General features: G+C 39.8%; 1 protein-coding gene across 2 annotated transcripts; it reads right to left on the reverse strand.

Annotated features, from left to right (window-relative positions):
* Positions 1 to 27,302, reverse strand: LOC114466879 (E3 ubiquitin-protein ligase DTX4-like). Of its 2 annotated transcripts, XM_028452730.1 has the most exons (13): positions 27,149 to 27,302; positions 27,023 to 27,049; positions 26,177 to 26,403; positions 13,920 to 14,134; positions 12,267 to 13,084; positions 9,948 to 10,009; positions 9,422 to 9,583; positions 9,233 to 9,294; positions 8,519 to 8,685; positions 7,341 to 7,494; positions 4,831 to 4,920; positions 3,620 to 3,718; positions 1 to 2,705 (listed from the first exon to the last, which is right to left on the reverse strand). In XM_028452730.1, the coding sequence occupies exons 1-13, from the start codon at positions 27,208 to 27,210 to the stop codon at positions 2,574 to 2,576; spliced, it is 2,277 nt and encodes a 758-aa protein (XP_028308531.1). In that variant the 5' UTR covers positions 27,211 to 27,302; the 3' UTR covers positions 1 to 2,573. The 2 variants fall into 2 exon arrangements, with proteins under 2 accessions (XP_028308531.1, XP_028308541.1); XM_028452740.1 differs by lacking the exons at positions 27,023 to 27,049; positions 27,149 to 27,302 and adding an exon at positions 26,626 to 26,884.

Consider the following 27,302-nt stretch of genomic DNA (forward strand, 5'->3'; position numbering starts at 1 on the left):
AAGGTTTCACTCATCCTTTATTTTGTCGTTCATTAAACATTCACACTCCAGCAGATTTTCAGCATTATTTACAGGTCGTTTTCCATCACCATGGCAACCAAAATCAGCTGTTTACACTGAATCTCTGGAAGACCCTTTTTCTGCCAATGGGACAATAAAAATCAATATTTAACACCACAGTAAGTCATAATTATTAGATTTAAAAAATGACATTCATAAGAAAGCAAAAAAGGCTAAAATTACAAAGAACTAATTAATTCCTAATTATAAATTATTTATTATAATTATCAACTTTTATACTTAATGTTTTACCCCTTCAAACAGAACATTACATTAAAAGTCATAATTAGGATATAAATCCAAATTCCTCAAAATCATATCGTTTCATCTCATAATTATGACTTTATAATCCATAATTATCTGTAATTACAATTTTTCTTTTTGTAAATAACTTTTCCATCTCATCTCATAATAATTGTATTAATGATTACATTTATTGATATGTCATAAGTGTCATTATTATGAGATAAAATGTCTAATTATGCAATTTTATCTCATAATTATGACATTTGATAAAAAATGTCAATTATGAGATTAAAAAGTCATAATTATTAAATAAAATGGCATCATTATTAATTATAACATTTTATCTCATAAGTATGACTTTAATGGCATTTTATCTCACTAACTGTGAGGTAAAGTCATAATTATGAGATAAATTAACACATTTACAAAGTCAAAATGATGAGATAAATAGCACAATTAATATTCATGACATTTTATCCCACTGTCATAATTATTCATCATGACGTTTCATCTCATAATTATGACATTTTATGTCATAATTACATAATTTTATCCTTTTATCTCATAATTACAACTTTTTATCTAATAATTAGCACTTTCATGAAAAATGTTGTGACTCCTCATAATCACATCTTTTGTATCTCGTAAATTCAGATTCAGCATCTCATAATTCTGACTTTCTATGACATGATATCTTTATTTTTTCCAGTGGCAGAAACAGGACTTCTACAGAGACGTAAAAACACTGTCACACTCAGGTACAAAGTCTACGTCAAACCCTTTTCCAAAGAAAAGATGAAACATAATACTGTCTGTAAACAACAGGTCAAAGGTCATCGCATCATACACACACGTACCGATGAAGGTCGATCGTTCTACCGTAAGACAAAAAAACTATGCAAAAGTGGGACTAAGTTTAGTTTGAAATAAGAAAAAGGAGTTTCTCTATAAAGTACCGGGAGCGAGTCGTATACACAGTACACAGAAACCTTCAGAGGAGAAAAACACACGGCGCCCCCTGGTGGTGGTCGTAGTCGTGAAAGTAACAATGAAGAATTAATCGTAACTGTTTTTATTTAAAATCAGTGCAGTTTTGTTTCACCTACTGTGGCCCCACCCCCTCCAAGCATTCAACACTGTAATCGTCAAGCCCCGCCCATCGCAAAAGTACCAAAACTGGCCTCAAGCCAGTTCAGAATTCAGCTTCCAACCAGTTCAGAAAAGTGTTTCCTGGTTCACTCGTACCAAAGTGGTTTCAAAATAAAAGTCCAAACCGAGCGCCGCAAAAACGACAAACAAAAAGATCATTCTCTGATATTCAGGTCACATGATGTCCTGGTGGTCACATGACTGGAGCATCAAACAGGACAAAACAAAAGCATACTGATTTATTTCAGCTTCAAACCAGACCAAAACTGTTTTGAAACCAGTTTGAATCAGAACCTGTCAGTGTAAAATCATGTACAAAATGATCTTTAAACCAGTTTGGAGTGTTTTAATGGAGTCGTTTCTGCAGCGTTCTTTAGCCCCGCCCACCTCGGCCTTGGATTGGTCATTTCACACAAACGTAAACAAACAGAGTGGAGTATTAAAACAATAAGAAAAAGTCACAGGTTGAGGATCGTGCTACGGCAGCCTGAATGTGTCGTACTTAAGAACAAAAAAAAAAACACAAGGGGTGGAGCCTCTTTCATGTAGCCCCACCCACTTTCTCCAGCTTTGTTGCTGCGTTTTTTTAGCGAAGCACCAAGAAGTAGTTTTACAAGTTAGTCGTGCTCTACCGCTATCCTACGCTACGTCCGAGGTCCATCTGTTAGTCTCTCTAAGCCTGTGCCTCTGTCGAAGCCACGCCCATTCCTTCAACCAAGCCACACCCACATCTGCTCGTTCTCTTTATCCATCCTTTCCCTCCCAGTTCGCAATGAACTCGCGTTTCACCCGAGGGTGCTCCGACCGATCAGGAACCGATATTTCAAGATTTCATGTTCTCAACATTTAAAGAAGGATTCCCTTCAAAATAAAAGCCAACTTATCATTTTACATCTTTTTTTTTGGATAAATGTGTTTTTACGTTACTGGAATGTTATCGGTAATGAAATCCTCGAACGGAACACCCGTAGCTTTCTCTCCATCCTTTAGCGACTCCGTCTCTCGGTAAAGTTAAACTTGTTCTACTGTGAAACGCTAACGCCATTTCTTCTTCGGCGCTAACACAAGCCCCGCCCTCCAATCGTTGTGATTGGCTGTTCTTTTTTTCTTCTCCTCTATCATTTCTCCAGCAGTCCGTCGTCCTCCGTGATTCCCTGAGCTCGGAGCTCGTCCAGGACGTTATCCAAATGTCCCGGGTCGGGAAAACCGTGTCCCGTCAGGTTGGAGCCGAACTCCGTTTTGTGATGAACCTTCAAAAAAAAAAAAGTGCAACACAAGATGAAAACGGATCGTATCTAGGGTTTTTCATTGTGTCTACAGATAAAGTAAACGAAAAAATAAAACTCTAAAAAAATAAACTTTTTCCATATCTCAGTGTATCCAGGATTAATTAATCCTGAACGTTCCAGAATAATAAAAAACAAGGTTCAAAGATAAACTAGTTTCAATCTAAATAGTTATTTTTGTCTTCTTTTTGAATAATATGTTATGTGTTTCATTTATTTAAAAATTTTCTAGAATTATTGCATGGAAGTCAAGGAAACATCAAAGCAAACAGCAGACGCCTCTGAAGCAGACTGGAAGTTGACCGTCGAAACATGTCAGGAGATCAAAATAAGTCTTTTCAATCCACTCAGCATTGCCAATTTTTTTACCTAAAATTGCCTGGCCCCAATAAATGCTGCGCAGGAGCTTTTGTTTTTGTTTTAAGAAAAAAAAATTTAAGCATAAAAGATGTCAAAAAATAAAATACATTAAAATAAAATGCTGACTTTTAACACTAGAGGGAAGTGATTGTTCAGTAACTTCTGAGAAGTTGAACAAATATTAAAAATAAATAATTTAAAAACATTTATAAATGAAAATTTACTTTTTGTTTTAAAATTGTCGTTATTCATTTCAATAAAGTTTTCTTTTCCTAATTAATGAATCTTTCATTTGGATCTATCTTTTATTCAGTATTATGTACAAACCAAGGTTACAACACAATAAACACACAATAAATATTCATATTAAAACAATCCTGAAAATATACCAATGGAAATATTTAAAATTTTAATAATAAGTTTGGGAGAAACCTTATAGTTGAGAATCTCACCTTTGGGAACACGTTTATGAAAACCACACAACACATAATCACACTAGTGTGGCACACGTTCATCACCTCGTTCCAGATGACGGTGTCTGATTCTCCGGTCGTGCTGGAAGTACCGACGGAAAAAATCAGCCTTCGTTCCCAGGCCACCAGCAGCAGTCTGAGCACCTGGGGGAGGGGCTCGCGGTTAGACAGGGAGCGCACAGGGTGTGTGTGTGTGTGTGTGTGTGTTGTCAAAAAACTAAATACTGAAGAAAGTATCGATATCAAAAAGTTAGTATTTCAATTGACACAACTTTATTCGCTGCTGCAGACACACGTGTAGCCCCTCCCCTCAGCTGCAGCTGAACACTAATAGGGTCCTATAAATCACACAATCAACCAATGAAAACGGTTAAACGTGGAAATAAACAGAATCAGGAAAAAAACGCCGTCACTGTGAGACAAGGAACGTGTTTTTATGTGGAAATGTTCCGGGGGCCGCTGATACTGTAAAATATTCTGACCCCTAGTGGTGAAATAACGGATGCAGCATTGTGTCAATTTATTTTCGTTTAATCATTATGGTCTGGAATGATGTCATCAAGATCATTTAAATGAAGTTTTGATAAACTTCATTTAAATGAACCTAATCAATAAACCTGATCAGATTCAGTAAACCATTGATTCCTGAGAGGAAATATGGTGACTGTGACATTAACGCTGTTCTCATACTGTACATCTTTATATGACAGAAATAAATAAAAATAATCAATGTCACTACAACTTAAATCTACCTTTTAATTGTATCTTACTTTATTTTTGACATACATTTTTGTGTAATTGTGTTTTTTTAAATTTATTGTTATTTATTTATTTATTTCTGAAAAAAATTATATAAATAAAGGAATTTAAAAGAATTAAAGTGGAGGGGGACTACGCAACCAGCTTTAGTCCAAAAATGAGAAGGGAAAATTTGCTAAATTTTGTCATAATTTCTCAAAAAAAAGTAATAGTTTTTGTTGTTTACAAGTGTTGTTAAATGTTGCACTACAATTCACTTAATTTGAAAATACTTTATATACTGCTCATAGTTTGTATTCTCAACTTTATTTAAGGAAATTACGTTTTTAAATTTGAGTTTTTTTTTGTTATCGAGTTTGAAATTCTAGTATCGTGACAACCCTAGTGTGTGTGTGTGTGTGTGTGTGTGTGTGTGTGTGTGTGTGTGTGTGTGTGTGTGTGTGTGTGTGTGTGTGTGTGTGTGTGTGCGCGTGTGTGTGTGCGTGCGTGCGTCTCACCTTTCGCCCTCGCTCGCTGTCGGGGAGGTAGCAGTGTCGGGGGAATCCTCTGGCTGTGAAAGGCTTTCCTGGGTTTGGATGCTCAGATCCCTGAGAGGAAGGAGAGAGAGGGAGGGGTCAGAAAAACTGAGTGAAAAAGAAAAATTGAAACAAAAAAAAGACCAATTTTGAGTGAAAAAAACACTCGTTATTAAAGATTAGGAATGTAACGATTCACTCAACTCCCGATGCGATTCGATTCACGATACTGGGTTCACAATACGATTCTCTCACGATTTTTTTCATTTACAAAATGGGACTGTAGACAAATTTTTTTTTGGGGAAAAAAAACAAGAAAATACTGTATAATTTTCCTTATTTTTCATTGTCAAAAGAATTCCTTGATAAACTATTCAAAACAATGCAATTTAACTAAAAACAAATCTTGAATGAAATAAATAAAGGAATAATACAAATGAAAATGAAGCCTATTAAAATTTTTAAATTTAAATTCTGGTTCTATAATAAACAATGCAAAACTGCATAATAGTTCTTTTTCTTTTTAAAAGTGAAACTGAAAATGTATTTTGTGCCTTAACAATTGGACTTTAAAAAAACAAAACGTCATTACACTGATTTACGTCATATTTGTTTGGACCAGCAGATGTGGCTGTACTGTAAAATATTTTTTTGATCCAAAAAGACAAACGCTGACAATAAAACACAAAATCTGATTAAAAAATACAAACTTGGTAAAATAAAGAAATACAGCATTTGGTCAAAATAATACAAAAACAGAGGGAAAAAAGGAAAAATTATGACCAAAAAAAGAGAGACAACTTCTGTACAAGGAATAATGTTTTTGAGTGAAAAAAGACAAATTCTGAGGCATTTCAACTGTTATGCAGATGACATCCAGCTTTACATCTCCACCAATGAAACCTGTTCTACTCTGACAAACTGCCTCAATGAAATAAAGAAATAGATGCACACCAACTTCCTCTCTCTCAACGATGCCAAATCAGACATCATAATTATCGGCATCAAATTCCTTTCACAACTTCATAATAGACAACTCCACCCTCTCCCCCTCGCCTCATATCTGAAATCTCAGAGTCATCTTTGACAGCCAGCTTTCCTTTGACCCCCATGTCACCCAGCTCACTAGAACCGCCTCCTTTCACCTCAAAAACATAGCCCGCCTCCGTCCACTACTCTCATTTTTATCCATGCATTCATCACATTCAGACTCGGCTTTTGTAATACCATCAAAAGTCCTTCATAAACTTCAATACGTCCAAAACTCTGCTGCACGCCTTCTCACCAACACCCGAAAACGCAAACACATCACCCCTGTTTCTCCTCACACACAAAGCCCTGAACCACCAGGCCCCGCCCCCTCCTACACCCTCATTCCCCTGCATGCAGCTACGTTCTTCTAAAGCCAGCCTCCTATCGCCCCCTCTCAGAACCAAGTACTGAACCTGGAGGGGGAGGAGCCTTCTCCATAGCTGCCCCCTCCCTCTGGAACACACTCCCTGCACACATTCCACACTGTACCTACCCTCCAACCTTCAAATCACACCTTTTAAACTAGCTTTTAACTTATGATTGTTACGTATTTAACTTTATTGTTGTTAGTTTATTTTTGACTTTTGTTTTGACTGTAAAGAGTTCTTTTTAAAAACACTAATAAATAAAATGAATTATTACCATTTTTATAAACACTCAAACACTGACGATAAAAAACAAAATCTGATGAAAAAAAATTTTAATGGGTAAAAAAACAAAACCTGACCAAAAAACAACTGCGGGAAAAAAAAGACAAATTGAGACAAATATATTTAAATTGCGTTCACGCCGAACGCCACTAAAGCATCTAGATTACATTCAAAATCAATGTAAATGACGCAGCAACAAGCAAACTCTTCAAGCGACCTGACTTGCACGATTTCGGCGACTACGGTAGGTCCTGCGTGATCTCGTCGCTCAAAGTTGAAAAATTGGAACTTTTTAAGTGACTACAAGCGACAACTCCCCCGTCCTTCACCGTCTGTAGAGCCGAGGCAGCAGCCCCTCCCTCCCACTATGGTGAGACGCTGCAGCGGGAGCGTTGTACACTTCCTCAACTTACCAAAGCAAAATTAAAGCAGTTAAGTTCTTGAATAAGCCTACATTCTGAGTGAATTCATCCTCTGGTAATTCCGTAAGTTGATGATTTCAACCGTAAAAGCGGAGCTGGCTATGATAAGTGCTGTAAACGTACGGTGGTAGAAGAAGTGACTCATCAGCCACGTGCGCACGCACACACAGTTGCCTGGTCATCACCTCACTGTAGCGACCACAAAGCACCACTATGTTCAAGCGACTCATCAAGGGTGATTGAAGTGACTACAGTCGCTTCAGTCACGTTCGGTGTGAACGCACCTTAAGTCTGATCAAATAATGCTACGTGCTAAGCTAGTCTAACATGTAGCACTGATAAGTACCAACAGTGACAGTGTCTTAAAGTGATGAACGATGAGCTATACCTGAATCCCTGGAGGGATGTTGTAGATGATGCGGATGGTTTTACAGTCGGGGTGTCCTGGTAGAGAGTATGGAATAACGTGGTATTCCATCTTTCCCGCTGGCTGGTTCCCAGTCTTCACTCCATAGATGGTTTTACAGGTGGGACACTGAAGGCTGGAGGAGGAGAAAGCGTGGGAATAAAGGAGAAACTACTGTAAGGTCTCAGCGTGGGAATAAAGGAGAAACTACTGTAAGGTCTCAGTGTGGGAATAAAGGAGAAACCACTGTAAGCTGTCAGCGTGGGAATAAAGGAGAAACTACTGTAAGGTCTCAGCGTGGGAATAAAGGAGAAACTACTGTAAGGTGTCAGCGTGAGAATAAAGGAGAAACTACTGTAAGGTCTCAGCGTGGGAATAAAGGAGAAACTACTGTAAGGTCTCAGCGTGGGAATAAAGGAGAAACCACTGTAAGGTCTCAGCGTGGGAATAAAGGAGAAACCACTGTAAGGTGTCAGCGTGAGAATAAAGGAGAAACTACTGTAAGGTCTCAGCGTGGGAATAAAGGAGAAAGTACTGTAAGGTGTCAGCGTGGGAATAAAGGAGAAACCACTGTAAGGTCTCAGCGTGGGAATAAAGGAGAAACTACTGTAAGGTCTCAGCGTGGGAATAAAGGAGAAACTACTGTAAGGTCTCAGCGTGGGAATAAAGGAGAAATCACTGTAAGGTCTCAGCGTGGGAATAAAGGAGAAATCACTGTAAGGTCTCAGCGTGAGAATAAAGGAGAAACCACTGTAAGGTGTCAGCGTGAGAATAAAGGAGAAACTACTGTAAGGTCTCAGCGTGGGAATAAAGGAGAAACCATTGTAAGGTCTCAGCGTGGGAATAAAGGAGAAACCACTGTAAGGTCTCAGCGTGGGAATAAAGGAAAAACCACTGTAAGGTCTCAGCGTGGGAATAAAGGAGAAACCACTGTAATGTCTCAGCGTGGGAATAAAGGAGAAACCACTGTAAGGTGTCAGCGTGGGAATAAAGGAGAAACCACTGTAAGGTGTCAGCGTGAGAATAAAGGAAAAACCACTGTAAGGTCTCAGCGTGGGAATAAAGAAGAAACCACTGTAAGGTGTCAGCGTGGGAATAAAGGAGAAACCACTGTAAGGTCTCAGCGTGAGAATAAAGCGTTCCTTCTATGACTGACTGACCTTCCGTCCTTGTTGCCGTTGTTGTACATGGCAAGGAGACACTGGAAGTGGTACTGGTGTCCACACTGGGCCAATCGACCCACTGACTCCGCCCTGGAGGCAGGACCCACTCCTGGACCTTTGTATCCAGACGCTCCCCCTAGTGGCTCCATGCAGATGGTGCAGTCCTACAGAGTCACAGCATCACTTCATCCACATGTGTTGAACTCAACGCCCGGGGGCCAAATCCAGAGCAGTGGTTCTCAAACTTCTTTGGCTCAAATACTCCCTTTCTCTTATTTCTGAATCCAAGTACCCCCTTTTTTCACCTACAACATTTTGCTTAGAAAACTATTTAAAAACAACTTAAGATCATAATGATGGAATGAACGAGTGATAACACACATTTTAAAGAATATCACTTTGAAAATAAGAGGAAATAACCCACATATTGTCCTCGAATATTACTAACACCTTTTACCCTTGGGGTAGATGTGACCCAGTTTTTATGTGATGCATTTTGTTTATTTGTTATAATGAAACCTTGACCTCTTCTCTAGCGCCAGCATCAGGCAACACTTTTTAATTAGAATTAATTCACCTTAAATAGTTTTCATCCAAATCTTCTCAAATTTACTGATAACAATGTTGTAAATTGTGTTTAAGTCCCAGCCCTACAATAAATATGATTTGTGAGTGGTGTTATTCAGTGGGAGGAGCTTAAATGTCTCTTACCTCCTCTGGTGGAGTCTTCACTTTCTGCAGGTATCGCTTCACTACGTCCTCTGGGGTTTTACCTGCAGACGCACATAGTAACGCACAACACTCAGTGTGAGTGTGTGAGTGTGAGTGTGAGTGTGAGTGTGTGTGTGTGTGTGTGTGTGTGTGTGTGTGTGTGTGTGTGCGTGTGTGTGTCAGACTCACCTTTCCTTGCCTGCTTCTTGCTGGTCTTCCTGCAGCAGTGGCTGAACCCTGGTACTGGTCTGATGTCGCTCTTACTCACTGGAGGAGGGTGAAGAACCAGTTTGGGAGGACGGGTCAGACACACTGGGAGAGCAGCAGCGCTCATCAGGATCCCAGTGATACCTGGAGGTCAGAACACAGCAGGATCAGTGTTACAATTCAACTGGTGATCAGGTTATCTTGTGAATGATTGGAACTGTCGTCTGAAGTGTGTTTTTATTTTGTTGTGACTAAACAAGTGCCTAATGTTAACGTAAACACTGAGTGACATCATTAAAACTCCCAACGTGTCATTCGTTCGAACCATCACCAATTTAACTGATACACCAATAAGAAGTTGTGTACATGGGTTTGTCTGTATGTATGTGTTTTTAGTGTGCGTAAACATGTACTTATTTGTGTGTACAACACATATGTATGTGTGTGTCTTTGTGTGCATGCATGCGTATACATATTTGTGTGTGTGTGCGTGTGTGTGTGTGTGTACCAGCCAGTGCTGGGTGAACTGGACTGGATCCATTGAGGTTTTTCACTGGAACTGTTGGGACGCTGTGGAAAGAGAAAGAAAAACTCTTTAAACCAACAACAACAACAACAGTTTCTCACATCTGTGATTGAAACAATCATCTCCAATAAAAACAAATAAACACTAAAATGAATTCTTAAAAAAAAAAGAAGAAAAAGACTTTTGCGAATAAAGCTTAAAATGTAGGGCTGTGCCAAAACATTGATACAACGATATATCATATACATTATTGATACAATGGAGCTGAATATCGAATTTTAAAAAAATCCTTTTTACACAAGTTAAGTACTAAGCACAAGTTAAATGTTCTCAGGTTCTCAAGTTTACAAAGACCAAATTAATATTAGTATTAGCACTGATATGTATGTGCAGTCAGCAGAGCAGGTTTAAGTTGAATTTCACGCATGGTGGTAAGTACAGACCCTTTCCAAAAATTAGAATATCATGAAAAAGTTGTTTAATTTCCATAATTCCATTCAAAAAGTTAAACTTTCATAGATTATAGATTCAGGGCCCACAATTTAAACAATTTCAAGTATTTATTTGTTCATTTTTACATAATTTGGGCTTCCAGCTCATAAAACCCACACAAACAGGAATTCAAAAAATTAGAATACTATGAAGAAATCACCATTTACTTAAAAAAAGAGGAGAAGAAGGACAGGACTGTTGGTCAGTGGTCCATGGTCCACTTTTATGATGAAAGCAAAAATGTGTCTTTCATTTAATATTTTGGTGAAGCATTATTTTTGTCTCAGTCTTTCCACGGTCTGTAAGACGTAAACATAACACAAGGTCATGTGACTAGTTGTGGTCAGTGTGTGTTAAGAAGAGTCAGTGTACAGTACACACTGTTTTATTGTCATTCTTGTGAAATTAATTGACAATGTTTTGTAATTCCTGTAAAATGGATTCAGTGCAGTAGATACATTCTGAATTTCTTCAGTGACACAGATATCGTGATGTATCGCAGATGAAATTTCCCGCAATATATCGATTATCGCATAATTGCGATAATATCGTTACAGTGGACAAAATATATCGTGATATATATCGTATCGCGAGGTACCTGGCAATACCCATCCCTATTAAAAAGTTTTTTATTTTATGAAAAAACAACATACAGAAAATGGGATTTATAATTTAATACAAATAAGTGAATTATGTTTTCATAAAAAAAGTAAGAAATGAATGTGCGATCATGTGACACTAGAACTAAATATTTATATAACTTACATTTAAATAACAACGGAGAACTATTTGATTTGTGTGAAAACATATGACTTCATTTTAAATTAATAAATCTTAACATAACAATATATTAATATGGTAAAAATATGTAACTATACATTTGTATAGGACTGATTGCTACATGCTAAGCTAACCTAAACATGTGGGACAGTTCACTACGTGCTAAGCTAACCAAACATTTGAGATATGCCTCTCCATGCTAAGCTAATCAAACATGTGGGACTGGTCGCTATGTGCTAAGCTAACTCAACATTTAGGACTGGTTGCTACATGCAACGCTAAACATGTGTGACTGGCCGCTACGTGCTAAGCTAACCAAATATTTGAGACTGGTCGCTACATTCTAAGCTAATCAAACATGTGGGACTGGTCGCTATGTGCTAAGCTAATCAAACATGTGTGACTGGCCACTACGCACTAAGCTAACCAAACATGTGTGACTGGCCGCTACATGCTAAGCTAACCAAATATTGGAGATTGATTAACTTAGCACGTAGAAGCCAAACATGTGTGACTGGCCGCTATGTGATAAGCTAACCAAACATGCGTGACTGGCCGCTACGTGCTAAGCTAACCAAACAAAGTGGGACTCGCTGCACAGACTGTCAGGAAAAGCTGTAAATGATAAAGACTCATGCTTTGCTGTTATAATTTATACTTTAACACTAGTACAAAAACAACAAAGTTTGTTTCTCTTTAGGTTTTCATTTCATTGGATGCTGTTTGAAAAACAAATGAACTTCTTCACTCGTCAGAATGCAACAAATGACTGCAGAAGAAGAACCTGCATTAAGAGCGACTGATGGGGGAGGAGTTATGAGCTTTGTGCTGCTAATGCATTCTGGAGAAGGCTGAAGCACAAAGGGTTACCGTGGAGACCAACAATGAGTCTGAGATGAGATGCAGAGAAACACGGAGCCAAACAAACTTGTGTGAGTGTGTGTGTGTGTGTTTAGTGTGTAGCATGTGTGTGTGTGTGTGTGTGTGTGTGTGTGTGTGTGTGTGTGTGTGTGTGTGTGTGTTTCTCACCCTGATGCTATGAGCGCTCTGGACTGGGCCATGGCGATCCTCTGCAGGGCGGGGCGGCTCAGTCCAGTCAGGCTGGATCTTTGTGGTAAGGGGGCGTGGCACGATGAAAGCGTCCGCTGCGGCTTCATCACCATGGGCGATGGTGATGGCACGGGCGAAGGGGGTGTAGTCACGCTGACGGAGGGCGTGACCAGCGTGGCGGTTGGCACTGAATCATTAGCGGATGACGACGAACCTGACAGTGACGATAGTTTTGGTGGGATGGACGGGGGCTGGGGTGGAGGGAGGGATGGCGGCGGAGGGGGGAGGGTCTGCGGCGGTGGAGGTCGGCCTGAGGGAGTGGCCAGGCCCAGGGCGGAAGTGTTGGCGGCCAGCGCTGCTAAAGACTGGGCGAACAGCTGTGCGTTCCTGCGCTCTGAGGCCGTGTTCCTGGAGATGGCGAGGCCGTGGGGCAGCGTCTGGTACAGCCCGGCGTTGGACTTGGACGGGCTCAGCGCTTTGGGGTCGGGTTTCTGACGCTGCACGGTTAGCGATCGGCGACCCAGAGTCTGGACCCCGACCCCTGTGTTGGTCTTCACGCTCAGGACCAGCATGCACTGGGGGCAGGAGCACGGCGTGCCCAGGCTGGCGGGAACGCCGCCGTTGATGTAGGCAGAGTTAGCCACAGTGGTGGTGGCCCCGGACACGCCCACACCTAGCAGGGCCCCTGTGAGGCCCCCACCTGGGGCTTTGGTGAGGGGGAGGGGCCCGGACACCAACGGGAAAGCCATGTCGGCTCGACGCTGGATCCTCCGACACCGCTGGCTCTGACGGTTTACCTGTAGAAAACAAACGTAACGATATGGAGAATAACCAACTAGACGTATATATATATATATATATATATATATACACATACACATATACATATATATATATATATATATATATATACTGTATAGAGCTGTTCCTGTCCTTTGTCACACAAGGATAAAGCACTGGTTCTCAACCTTTTCAGCCCATGACCCCAAAATAAAGGCCACAGAGAGCAGGGACCCCCACTGTATCTGAAGGTGGTTCAACACAGACAAACATTGAAGATCAGTCATGTGGAGACAGGACCATATATAAGGGGAAATTAAGGGGAGAGATTTTTGGGGTCATTGAAATGTGATGTAGAAGGGTCAGAAATGGGAATAATGTAGCAAAAATGCATTAAAAGGAGCAAAAAATATGGCAAGAAAAAGTGATGAAAATAGGTTAAGATATGGTAAGGTATCTGGTGACCCCCTCCCAAAGTCTTGCGACCCCAAGGTTGAGAACCCCTGGTATGAAAAATAGACATGTTCCTGTCCTTTGTCGCTGATGTATAAATAACTTATTTGTTCCCACTTTAGGAAATAGATATGCTAAAATGTTCTGTTTTTACAACATCTCTTGTTGCAATAAGTCTCAAGATAACACGGTCACCAGTTGAACTGTAACATTAACTAGTATGAGTGATCCTAGAGGTAGAAGAGATGAACCACGGGACACATTTCAACTATTCCAGGATGTCTAACAGTCAGTTGACTCAGCATGTGGGCACATAGTATGTGGATTGATTAAGGGGGCGGAGCGCTAACAACACAGACCACGCCCACATCGGATTAAAGGATGAGGAGGAGGACCGACCTGCGTCATGTTCTGGAAGTCGATGAGGTAGCAGAATCCCAGTGGCGTGAGGTCCAGGCCGGGCTGCTGTCGGCCGTGTGCTGCCTCGATGGCGATGGCCACCTCCATGTCGTAGGGCGTCCACGTACCGCCGTCATTCTCCCACTCCCACTGCCAGCCGTGGGCTGGCGCCGACGACGGGTCGTAGAAAGTGCGCCGCACCGGACGGATGGTTCCTGGAAAGATCGGACAGGAAGGGTTAACGTTCAACGTGAGAAAACCACAACAACACGTTAAATAATAAGCACAGTTAGATGGATTTTTAAGTGCGTCCTAATGCAGACCTTAACCTAAACAAGAACTCACTCACACGTGCTGTCCCTTACAGACAAAAAAGACTAAAGTGAAACATTTTGTGCTGCTGTATGTTAATAAATGTGCTCGTGTGGCATTTTGCATCAGCAAATTTACGCCAGAATTAACTTTCGGCTGAGACTTTATTGTGGTTAGGGGTGTCCGGATACAACTATTTCACTTCCGATACGATACCAATATTGCTGCCTTGAGTATTGACCGATACCGATATCAGCACTAATCATAAATACTTTTATGACTTATTTTGTAGTGTGGAATGTTAGAAATATAATAGTCAGCAACACTAGGAATGAGAAAAACTGAGCCATTTATTATAAACCGATTGGTTCCATACATTTAACCCTCAGCATAATAACATAATATATAGTATTCTACAATTGAATAAATACAATATAATATACTGTATATCAGAGATTTTAGATGCAGTCCGATAAAATCCGATGCTCGTTTTCTGGCTGATATCGGACCGATATCCGATATCAATATTGGGTCGGGACACCCCTAATTGCAGTGGTTCCCAAGCATTTTAGACATTTTGAAATCACAAATTTCTGGTGACCTAGAAGTGACTAATTCTAAATTATAATTTTGATCAAGTTTGTGATAATGTGTTGTTACGAGGAGCCTGAATTAATGCACAAAGTGACAAGATTTTATACTGTATTTTATTTGGACAAGGTTCATATTTGAGAAGGTAGAAAAAGTATAGAATGCAGTTGTTTGAGATCGTGTGTTTTAATTAAAGAAAATAAATGAACAAATTAATTAATAATTTAAATTTTTTGACCAATTACTAGAAATTTCAGACAACCAAACAACAAACAAATATGTATCGTATATCGCTATTTTGAGAAAAAATATCAAGACATAAATTTTGATCCATATCGCCCAGCCCTACGTTTCTGACTTTCTTTTTGTCTTTTTACCCTGCTGCATGCTGGGACGAGAGATGATAAGAGTTTTATTGCATTCTGAGATCCAACGTGTTTTTTGTAGTCAGTGTGTTTGCGCGTTCGGACGGAGGGAGTCGTCTGAAGGAATGACAAAGACTTTTAAAGCAGGAGGAGGAAAAAGAGCAACCATCTGCTCCCCATTGTTCACACACGCGCGCGCACACACACACACACACACACACACACACACACACACACACACACACACACACACACACACACACACACACACACACACACACACACACACACACACACACACACACACACACACACACACACACACACACACACACACACACACACACACACACACACACACACACACACACACACAGTCTCAGATTGACCAGCCGGTGCTGAGCACATGTTGCGTTGGAGGTCAAAGGTCACGCACAGAGGAAAGTTTTTGAGCAATCAGCTGCTTTCTCGTTTTGAAGATGTGGGAGCCTTCACTGGTGTTTAGGTAAATCTGGAGTCCAATTTATCTAATGACTTAAGTTCAGGGTTGGGATCAATTACGTCTTCAATTACAACTCATTTACGATTACGATGAGCAGTATTTTTGCCAATTACAATATACATTTATTAACTTCCCCATGAAAGTTCAATTACAATTAATCACAATTACTGAGCCTTTAATAAATGAGCCTTATTAAACGTAACCTTCCTCTTGTGTTAGCTTTCTGTTAGCATCTCTTATGATGACAGGTCAGTTTGAACCATGTCTTCAATGAGCTGTAAAATACACTAAAAAAATAATATTTATCATCTAAAGTAATTACCGTAGTTTCTCATCTCTTGGTTTCCTTGTCAGGCTTCCTAATCAATGATAATATTGGTTTTAATATGTTTGGTGTTAGTGTCTGAGCCTTTTTTTCTGTCACTGTAACCCTAGATTTGTATTATTTTTAAATAAATAATAAATGCTCCTCAAGAGAACAAACAAGTAAACTTGATATGAAACATATTTCAATTAATTTATTATTATTATTATTTATTATTATATTAATTAATTGTTAACCACGTATGTGTAAGCCGTAGAACAGTAACATGGTTCCACTGGTTTAAGTTTAATTAAATTGTACAGTTTTAATAGAATTTCCATTACAATTACAATTACAAAGTCAATTTATCTGAACGAAATTACAATTTAATTAAGATTATAATAGCGACACATTTTTTTCTGTTAGAATTTTAATTATAATTATGTCATAACTGTAATTGACTATCAACTATGTAACTACAATTGCAATTGACCCCAACCCTGCAACCCAGTAACACATAGACAGTAGTGCATTGTTTAGAAACACAGTCAAGTTCCTGTAATTACGGCAATATTTCACCTTTACTTCCACATGAGCTTTAAATCATATCAGTCACACACATTCCTCTGTGTGTGTGTGTGTGTGTGTGTGTGTGTGTGTGTGTGTGTGTGTGTGTGTGTGTGTGTGTGTGTGTGTGTGTGTGTGTGTGTAAGAGAGACAGTAACCCGACCTGCAGAGTTTCACTTTGAGACCTGAGATCTGACCTTTCTGAAGTCAAACATTTGTTTTTGTGTAGATCAGGTGGATCTAAGGCACGCACGCACACGCACACGCACATGCACACAGACACAGACACACAGACACACAGACACACAGACACACAGACACACAGACACACAGACAGAATCCCAGTCAGTTTTCACACCTGGATTTGGTTTATGCTCCATAAAGAAGCTGCTGGTTCAAAAAAGCACAAAGGAAACAAACCCCTGATTTGTTTATTGGCCGGGAATCAGTTTGTTCTTGATAACAAATTGTAAATTCCTGTGGTTCTGAGTCTCTGACACTAGTGTTTTTTAGCTCGATTAACAGCACCAGGGTTCAATTCCCATGTAAGTCCTCCATAGGTGTGAACTAGAGCTGGGCGATATGGACCAAAATTCATATCTCAATATTTTTTTCTCAAAATGATGATATACAATATAAATCTCAGGAGAACAACACTCACAGAGGCACGGTTAGCTTAGCATGTTGACAGTAATACACAAAAAAGAAAAAGCGAGCAAATGATCGCAATTTGTACTTCCTATAACACATAAATAAATCTTGGTGGAGCTGCAAACAAAACACTACCTTATTCACCATAAGAAACCACCACACCACGGAGCTGGCAGCATTTAAAGCTAGGAATGAAGTTAATGCTAAAGCTAAGCTAGCACATAGTCATTGGGCTGCTGTGATGACAGTAAAACAGACCATCCTAAGTTAATCTACTGCAGTAATTCCTCTCTCTTATCTTTATCATATATCTTTTATTTATCCCTTATCCTTACATTTATCACTATTATTATTATAATTGCTGCTGGCTTGTGTTTTTGTGTTTTGTTTTTTTTTTGTTCCGCGCACCGACTACCAAGTCAAATTCCATGTGATTTTTTTTTGTTTTTTTTATACTGTACTCTGCAAAATAAACTGTTCTGATTCTCAACCAGTAGAAAATGCTGTGAACACCCGAGTATGCATGAAAAAAAATACCGTCATGTACCGTGAAACCGTTAGAATTTAGAAAAATATAGTGATATACATTTTTGGTCATACCGCCCAGCCCTACTTCAATTATTTTCAGAACTTTTAAAGATGGAGAATCAACAGAGATATTTAGCCTCAGTGTAAACAAGGTTTTTGTCCTTGTAGGTTCCAGGTACATCTTGGGAAACGTGGACGTATACTTCAGTGGGAACGCTCATCATCCTAATCATACTAATAGTCTATAGTAGACAGTATATACTCATTGAGTTTGTAGAGTATAGTACGTTAGTGGGACATTTACGACACAGCCTGTGTCTAGTGATGGAGTGCTGATTAAATATGTAAAACGGCTCATACGCAGACGTGGAGCAGACAGGAGGAGCAGTGTGTGGAAACTCACAGAAAAACCAGGTTTAAGATGTTTAGCAGCTGGATGGAGGCTTTGCAGATTTTCTACTTCAAAGTTTCTCCATTTCCGTTTCATCAAATGTCATTACAGGCTTCAAAACTCCCCCAAACCGTGCCCAACATGCATTATACGATCCATGGAGTGAACTATTGTCATAAACTCCATTCTTCTGTGCAGTAGAAGTGCTCTAAAAGCACACGCTGAAACTATACGGAATTATGTAGCTCGAGATTTAACATCTGCTGCACTTGTCAGACATTAGGCCACATGTCCCTCATATTGTGGAATTTCAGTGCAAAAGTGCACGTGATGGAATATTCTGAGGGATATTTTAGAAAAAATAAATCCATGTGTTTAAATTAACAGCATTCGCGTACTGTTACCATTACCGTCACTATCCCCCACTGGTCCACCCACTCAATATCTCTCAGTTTTCCAGTTCAGTATAAAACGTGTTGGTTTCGTCTCCCTTGGGTTTCCGTTTTTCTTCGTGCCGACCTCCTTTGGTCTCTTTGAACTCGTCCCTCAATGACTTTGTCTCTCGTGGTAAAGAGAGTCGTCCCCGAGGAACGAGTTCAGAGTCAGTTTTCAGCTTCACAGAGAGAAAAAAGCAGCGAGCGCGCTGGGTCGGATCAATAGGAGGCAGATCAGAGAACAGGTGAGGAAGAGGACGGGCGAAGAGGAAGAGGACGGACGATGAAAGCTGAGACTGAAATAAAAATGGCAACAAAAGGTTAACGGTGCGTTCAGCGGCCACACGCCATTAGAGCAAAACTCAAACACCTTCAGCCGTTCTTACATTCTCAACTAGGAAAGGATGGAAACTTAAATTAAATTAAAAAAGATCATTGAGAACATCTCAGCCTGGTGTGTATAAAATACTGAAAGACATGCTAGAGGAAGGCGTAAACAGTTTTTCTCTCTCTTTTGTTTGTTTTAGGACAATTTACCACATTTAAACGCTATCTTTACCTGGAAAATGACTGACTGAATGTTTAGCATGTGACGCAAATGGACATGTCAAATTTCTCACAATATATTCCAGTGTAATTTCAGTAGCGACGCACCGACATGAAAATTCTAAACCAAAACCAAAAAATGAAAAAAACCAAGGCTGAAAACCAAAAAAATTATTATGCGAATTATTACAGCATTTAGGGCTAAAACTAAAACATTGTAATTATATAAATTAACATTACTGCTTCAAATAATAAATTAAAAATGTAAAAATATTTATTTAGCACTGATTATTACAACATTGCACAATATAAAATAAATAATAATAAAAATATTTTAACTTGATCCGACTCATACATTAAATAATACTGTACAGACCTACAACTGACAGAGCTGCTGAAAGAGTCAAATTAAATGTGTTCAAATTAAAACACAAAGTGCATTGAAGTTCTTGATGAAGAGCAGCTGATCTGCTTTATTTATTATCCAAGCATGTTCTTACTCAAAGCTTCTGTGTGCTATGATTGCAGCGTGCATCATTTGTTGTTCACGCTGGTTTAATCCCATTAAAGTAATAATCTTTATAACGTGGACCAAGTACAGAGGACCTCTGAGACGTGTGCTGACAGACTGAAACCAGGTTCACGCTGCTGATGAACAGGCGTGCGTCAAGCTGACGTGTAGTGGTCTGTGTTGACAGAGGGCGACACGTAACTACAGTGACGACTTGACACAGAAGCATAAACATCCCTCGTCTCAAACTGTGCTCAGATGTATTGAAATACAGCTGCTCCGTGAGTTCGCGGACAAGTTGACCCGTTTCCAGACAAGCTCGTGCTGATCGTATTGTTTACAACATACTGGTTCGGTCGGCTTGTTTCGGTGAGAAAAGTGTGTCTGCCGGTATAAAGCTTTCAGTGGCCAGAATGTTGGTGTATCACTAACAGAAATGCCTCATGTTTGCTTTAGGTCATTTCACACATTCACACGCTATCTTTACCTGGAAAATGGCTGACTGAATGTCTAAAATGTGAAGCAACGAATGAACATGTCAAATTTTTCATGATGTGATCCAGTGTAATTTCAGCTTCCATAAATCATCTGAAGCAAACAACTATAAAATAAACAAGTTCCAGTAGTTAACACATCATGTTTGGTATGATTTCAGGAAGTTTAATATCCAGTTACGTCTTCTAATGATGAAAAGACGATGAAACACAAACAAAACTTAATTTTTGTTTTTTTTGAGGCTCTACATGTGTGACGTGCAGCTGTTTGACGGTAAAGGATAGAAGTGCAACGCCTCCTCCACATCTGTCAGGGCTTTTTCTGATGGTAAATATTCTTCTTCCTCTGAGACTATACCAGAGTCCCACATGTTTGGGTTAGCTCAGCACGTAGCTAGCGCTAGCTGAGCAGGGTCAAAGTGTAAAAGGGGTGAGGCTCCGTTATCAGGTCGACCCATTGGTTCTGATGAAACAATGAGAAACGTTGGTGTGTTGGGCTGTAAACAGAGCGTCTGCTGTTCCTCCCTCCCCCATCCCTTCCTTTCCTCACACCCACCCCCCTCCTCCTAAACTCACCCCCACCAGTCAGTCTGAGTGAATTAAACCCCCCCACACACACACACACACTGACCCTGCAGCCCCCTGCCTTTGTCGAAGTCTGGGAATGTCTCTCCCTCAGCAGCACCAGCTGGAACGTCGTGAAGAAAAGAAACTGATGCACGCGCACACACACAGGTTCAACCCTCACGTCAGCTAAGTTTCAAATGCAACAATGATGTGTTACCAATGACCATTTTATTAGCACTCGTCATAAAAACTGCAGTGATAAAGACAATATCACAAAATGTGGGACTTTTCATTTGCTAAAAACCCAAGTTACTGTTTAGTTTAGGTCTTTGATGTGTTGTGAGTTTGGGTTGTTACAACACTGCATCCAAACAGTCTCTGTGTAATCAGGACAAGTCACAGACACACACAATGAGGGTGCGTTCACACCAAAGAATCTCAGAGTGTTTAAAACTTGCTTGTCCAGGTGTGAACACGCAAACAAGTCTAAAACAGAATCAAACGGGATAATTCTACAACGATTGTTTCTGTCAGACTAAAGCCTAATTTAAGGTTCTGCGTAAAATCCCCAGCCGTAGACGCAAGTCAGACCCCCTACCCCATAACATTACGTGCACCTCCCAAATATCCTGACTACGCGTCACCTTGGCGCGTAGTCAGCTAGCGCTGTGGTTGGTCTGCTCCAAACCTTAGCCCCAGTCACTGCCTTTTTCACTCACACCACCATGTTTTAACTTTTAGCGTAGCGATACAAGAGTTGTTTCTACAGTGGACTGAGTCACAGAGAGAACCGAGACGAACTAAAAGTACCAGAGTTTTGTTATTTCCTTTCATGGCTGCAGTACGTGAAGCACCGCTAAACGGAGTCAATCACAGACAAAAGATGTGTGTTATTATCGCTACTACTGCCTTGTCCCTGTATACCTACAGAGTGTGTGTATGTTTCATTAACAGTAAACGATGACCAACATGCTGTGGAGGCTGATAGAGGAGCAGACATGACGTTATGTGTAATGCTAGCTTTACAGCGCTGTCCTGCTCAAACTCTCCGCTTCCCGGGACAGTGGACCAGATTACCTCGCTGCTCTCTCTCCGCTGGGGTCTGGGTCCCCTCACCCCCAGTGCGACTGTTGACCGGAGCAGTCGACAGCCCGCTCAATACACTTTTATACTTTCCTATGTTTACATTGAATAATAAAGTGTACGTTTTGAAACCGTTGTTTTAATGTTTGTGTCCAACAAAACACACACAGTTAGGTACAGTAGGTACGTAATAATCCAGAAAGAAATTACATTTTAAAATGCTTAAAAGACATAAAACATATTTTTCTGTGATCAGAAAATAAACAAGGGCTTTTTTATGCTCGTTTGTAACAACAACACACAGCCACACCCCCTAGCGGCAGGGCGGCCCATCGCATAGCGAGGCGTTCCCTCCACGCAGAAGTAAAAGGCCAACCTCCGCATCACGTTGAAGGCACGCCCCCGGCGTAGGTCCTGACGCTGAACCTTAAACCAGGCTTAAGGGTGCTATCACACAGGTTTAGTTCTGGACTTGGTCCGAATAGTTGGCGAACATCTGATAATTTTATCACCTTGGTTTGGCTGGTTTGCGTTTCAAGGTGTAAGAAAAAATCATTTTGGCAATATATCACAATATTTCACCACGCAATTATCCTATCGATCAAAAACATGTCCGGTTCAAATTTTTTAATTAAGTTTTTTTTTCAAAAATAATATTAATTGTGATAACATCTGCATAGCAAGTAAACTCCCGGTCACTAGGTGTCAGTGAACGCACCATCAAACCTTGTTAAACTACCTCACTCCTCAATGCATTTTAGCTAAAACATACTGGACACTTTATTAGGTTTAAATAATTTAAGAACTGAACAGAATCAGAACCTGTTGTAAAAGCAAAAGTTAAACTTAACTTGACAGTTTGATAAACATATCACTTGTTTTTGATATTTGTACTGGAATTACAGTTAGTTACCATTTACTTGTTCTCACCAGTGTTTGGAATAACGGCGTTAAAAATAACGGCGTTATGTAATGGCATTTTTTTTTTCAGTAACGGGGTAATCTAACGAATTACTTTTTACGCCGTTACGACGCCGTTAACGTTACTGAACGTTAAATGTGGTGCTTTACATGTATTGATTGAATAACTGTTATCCAAAAGCATCCCCGGCTTCTTACTCAGCTGTAGTGAGGAGGTGGGTTAAAAACAAGGTGAGCGATTATGATTGGCTAAGGCGGCGTCATGTGTCATGGTAGCCAATCAGAGCCAGTGTTTTTACACATGTGACACACACACACACTGCAGATTTGATGAAGCAGCAGAGATGGTGAGCGTGGAGCAGTCTGATGAAACGTTGGCATTTTTAAGGTAGCAATAAAAACACTACTTGAAATTAATTATGGTCAAAGACAAGAACATACATGTGAAGTGTACATTATATACAGGAGTGAAGACTTTGTCCACATCCGTTGTAAGCAACTCAAATTTAATGAAGCACCTCACAACGACACACGCATCTAAAAAAAATCTAAATTCTTTGACATATAGCAACTTTTTTTTTTTTTTTTAACAGTAACGCAAAAAGTTACATTCCTCGGTAATGACTTTTATTATAGATTAATTCAGTTACTAGCTCAGTTACTTTTTTGAACAAGTAGTAACTACAACTAATTACTTTTTAAAGTAACGTTCCCAACACTGTTTCTCACAAGTAAAAAATATGAAATAAATTGTATTTCAAACCATTTTGTACTCGTAAAGGTGAAATGTGTAATTACTGATATCGCAATATATTGTGGTTCAATGCGTATTGTTTAGTATCGGGATATAATGTATCATGATATGCAAATCCTATGGTTTCGTCAGATTTATGGCAATCTCTTTGTTATTAAACCCAACATTGAAGTATAGTTCAACGCATTCATCGATACATGACCACGATCTGCTGTTTGTTGTAATTGGCCTTCGTCAGCTTCCGCAAATTTGACTTTTTTAGCAAGCCTCGAATTTTCATCATGATATTGTATTTTTAGTTCATTTTGATCTCGACATTTCGACTTTACTCTTGATTTGCCCGAAATTATTTTCTCCATCAAGATTGGCCCTTATCCCTTCCCGTAGTTGATTGTGCAGCAAAGAGACGTAAAAATAAAATCTTGCTAAATGACATTATATATTAATTACAACCATGAGCAATGTGTCTTACTTTTAGATACACTTTCTTTTGTACTATTTAGTTTTGCTACACATGCTCTTAATTATTGCATCATACACAATTTGGAACAAAGTATGATTATCTACATTGTTATTCAGTTGTCTATCATTTTTTGGCCTTTGATTTGTGTATTTTTTTTTCTTTTAACATGTTTAAATAAGACAAACAAACAATACTTTATCTTCTGAAGTTGAATTAGTTTAATAACACAGACTAAACCCTCACTGACATGTTAATAGGACATTATCGCACATTTCCTACATAAAAGTGTCTAGTAAGTATAGCAAACCCACAGACGTCAATTGAAATACTACATAATTGTAAGTGAAATCCCTTCTGCACATTGAAGTACAGACACATACAAATGATAACTTGACCTGAATATCACAACGCAATGAATCAACCTACACCAACACAGCACGAGAAAACACCAACAACCCAATCCAAACACACGTAACGCAACAACAAAACAACTTCATCGCAACACAATGGAATTAACACAAGCTGAAATAATGTTGGAACTCAAACTGCATCCAAACATAATGTAGTATAACACAATCTGTGTGCATTTGAGACACAAACACTAGAAAAAAATTCCAAAACACAATTTGTATCAACTAGGGATGTAATAATTCACTCAACTCCGATACGATTCACGATACAATTCTCTCAAGATTTATTGTACAAAATGGGACTGTAGACAAATGATGATTGAAAAATATTCCTTTATTTTTTGGGGGAAAAAAACTAGAAAATACTGTATTATTTTCCTTTTATTTTCATTGTCAAAAAAATCCCTTGATAAACTTTTCAAAACAATGCAACTTAACTAAAAATAAATCTTGAATGAAATAAATAAAGGAATAATACAAATGAAGAAGAAGCCTATTCATTTAAATTCTGGTTCTATAATAAACAATGCAAAACTGCATAATAGTTCTTTTTCTTTTTAAAAGTGCAACTGAAAATGTATTTTGTGCCTTAGCAATTGGACTTTAAAAAAAAAAAAATAACAGTCATTGCCCTGAATTTACATCAGATATTTGTTTGGACCAGCAGAGGGCGCTGGTAACCCAGTGGTCGGTTAGCATGCAGCTATTCTGTGCAGTGAAGAAGAGATGCTATGCGCTAGCAGACAGAGAGCTAATAGAAAAACGTGACTTTACAGATATTCACGTAATATTACAGACATTCTTTCGGTGCTAAAGGGGTAAGGAATCATTTATGAACATGTTTAAGAGTAGAAGGCGGCCAGAAAGAAAGTAGTAGCAGATTCCGCCCGCCGCCTCAGCATTTGGACAAGAGAAGGATAAATGTAGAGCTCTCTGCTGTTTAAAAAAAGTAATGCGATTCAATTTTTAGAAAATCGATATAAACCGTGATACCTATGAATCGATTTTTAACTGCCTTACGATTAATCGTTACATCCCTAGTATCAACACAAAAACACACAATACAACCTGACATCACACAGTGCAACATATGATAATCAACACAATCCAAACACCAACACACAACAGTCTTCTACACAACCTTTAACGAATGCAACATAACGTGAACAATCACAACACAATCTAAACTATGGTTATAGAAAAACAACACGAAGCACGACAAAACCAAAGCCTCCATAATCCAACACACAAACAGAACTAACACAACATTAAAGTGATTTAACAAACATACAGAACCCAATAGTTTAACACAAGCAAAACTATTGTAACAAAATGTCATGTATATGAATCTATAACCCAAAATTACACACAATCCAAATTGTATACACAAGGCAATACAACCTCAAACAAATCCCAATAAAAAATAAAATATTAAACCTTATTTGAATTATACCCCAAAGATAAAAAACGATTTAAAAAAAAACATTTGAAACACAACCAAACCAAAGCCTGTATAATCCAACACACCTCACACAACAACACAAAGTGGTTTAACACAACCAATACTACGGTAACTAAAAGTCATGTGAGCATGAATCTAAAACACACAAATTGTATACACAAAAAAAAAAAAAAAACACCAAATTAAAATGATAAACTTAATTTAAATTATATCAACACCAACACAGCAATAGTAAAAAACAACCCAACAGGTTTTAATACAACCTATAAAATGCTCTACACACTGGTAATACAAACCAACACAGCAGACACAAATAAATACACACTAGTTTAATTACACATCCTGACCCACACAATGGAACATCAACAACACAAAAAGAAAGCAAACCCTCCCAGTCTCACCAGTGTCCTGCCTGAACTGGTGCATGGACTGGAGGTCGATGATGTAGGGCGACAACCGGCTGTCCACCTGGCCGAGGACCACGCTCCCTCCACGGGCGTCGCTGCTCCGGATGGCCGCCTCGATCTGGTGGGACACGGCGGGGCTGTAGGGACGCCACCGACCGTGCTCGTTCAGCCATTCCCACACCACCACGGCGGAGGCCATGATCATGTTGTTATTGTTGGCCCTGGAAGGAGGAAAAATAGCATTAATGTAGATAAATGGCTCAGTTTGGGGGGTGTACGGAGGTAGACGGCCCCCACAAAACAAGCCCGAGTGTTGGGGAACGACTAAGCTGAACCGACCCGAGAGTTTGTGGCCAAATTCGGGTTAACTTAATAAATCTCCACCCTCGGTGTGGATATGCAGAGCCCAAATAAAGAAGACAAAGCTGGGCCCGGAGCCTTACATGGAGCTAAGGGCCGCAGACCGCGGCGCTTTCCTCCGCCGAGATCCGAAATTCTCGCATGGCCGCCCGGGGGAGAGACGCTCCGCTCCACGCTCTCCGGTCCTCGTTCCCCCGCCGCAGCTGCATCCAAACCGGGCCAGGGACGGAGCTCTACTACGTGTTGGTCCGTGCTTAAGGCCGATGAGGGAGGGGGTCGGTCGGCTAGTGCTGGAAAAACTGAAGCGGCGCAACCTCAGTGGGAACGAGTCCGGGTTAAACCGGTTCAACGACTGTCGAACCGCTTTCAGCCCCGGGCTCAAATTCAACCGAGCCTTTGACTGAAAAACAACAACTTTCATCACTTTTCAACTTCGCCAAAGTTTATTTTAGGAGTTTTCTTTGACAGAAACCCACCCACCTGTCGATGTGGTCTTCGTCCATGGACCTGATCCACAAAAATCCAGAAGAAAAGCGTCTCAAACTAAACTATCCTTTAGGTTCCATAGTGGTTCTTTATGGGGTTCAGGGCTGATGGAAAACTCACAATCCACACAAAATAAAGGAGTTTCTTTTCATCTTGTTGTTTTCTCTTCTTCCAGCGACCATCTTCTCCGAGGCGTGGGATTCTGGTGTGAGGCTGCGAAGGGTCCGCGGCCCTAAACACACCCACAATCCGCCCCCAGAGGGGCTCCCGGGGG

Source organism: Gouania willdenowi, chromosome 1 (genome assembly GCF_900634775.1).
Source record: "Gouania willdenowi chromosome 1, fGouWil2.1, whole genome shotgun sequence".
NCBI classification, from domain to species: Eukaryota; Metazoa; Chordata; class Actinopteri; order Blenniiformes; family Gobiesocidae; genus Gouania; species Gouania willdenowi.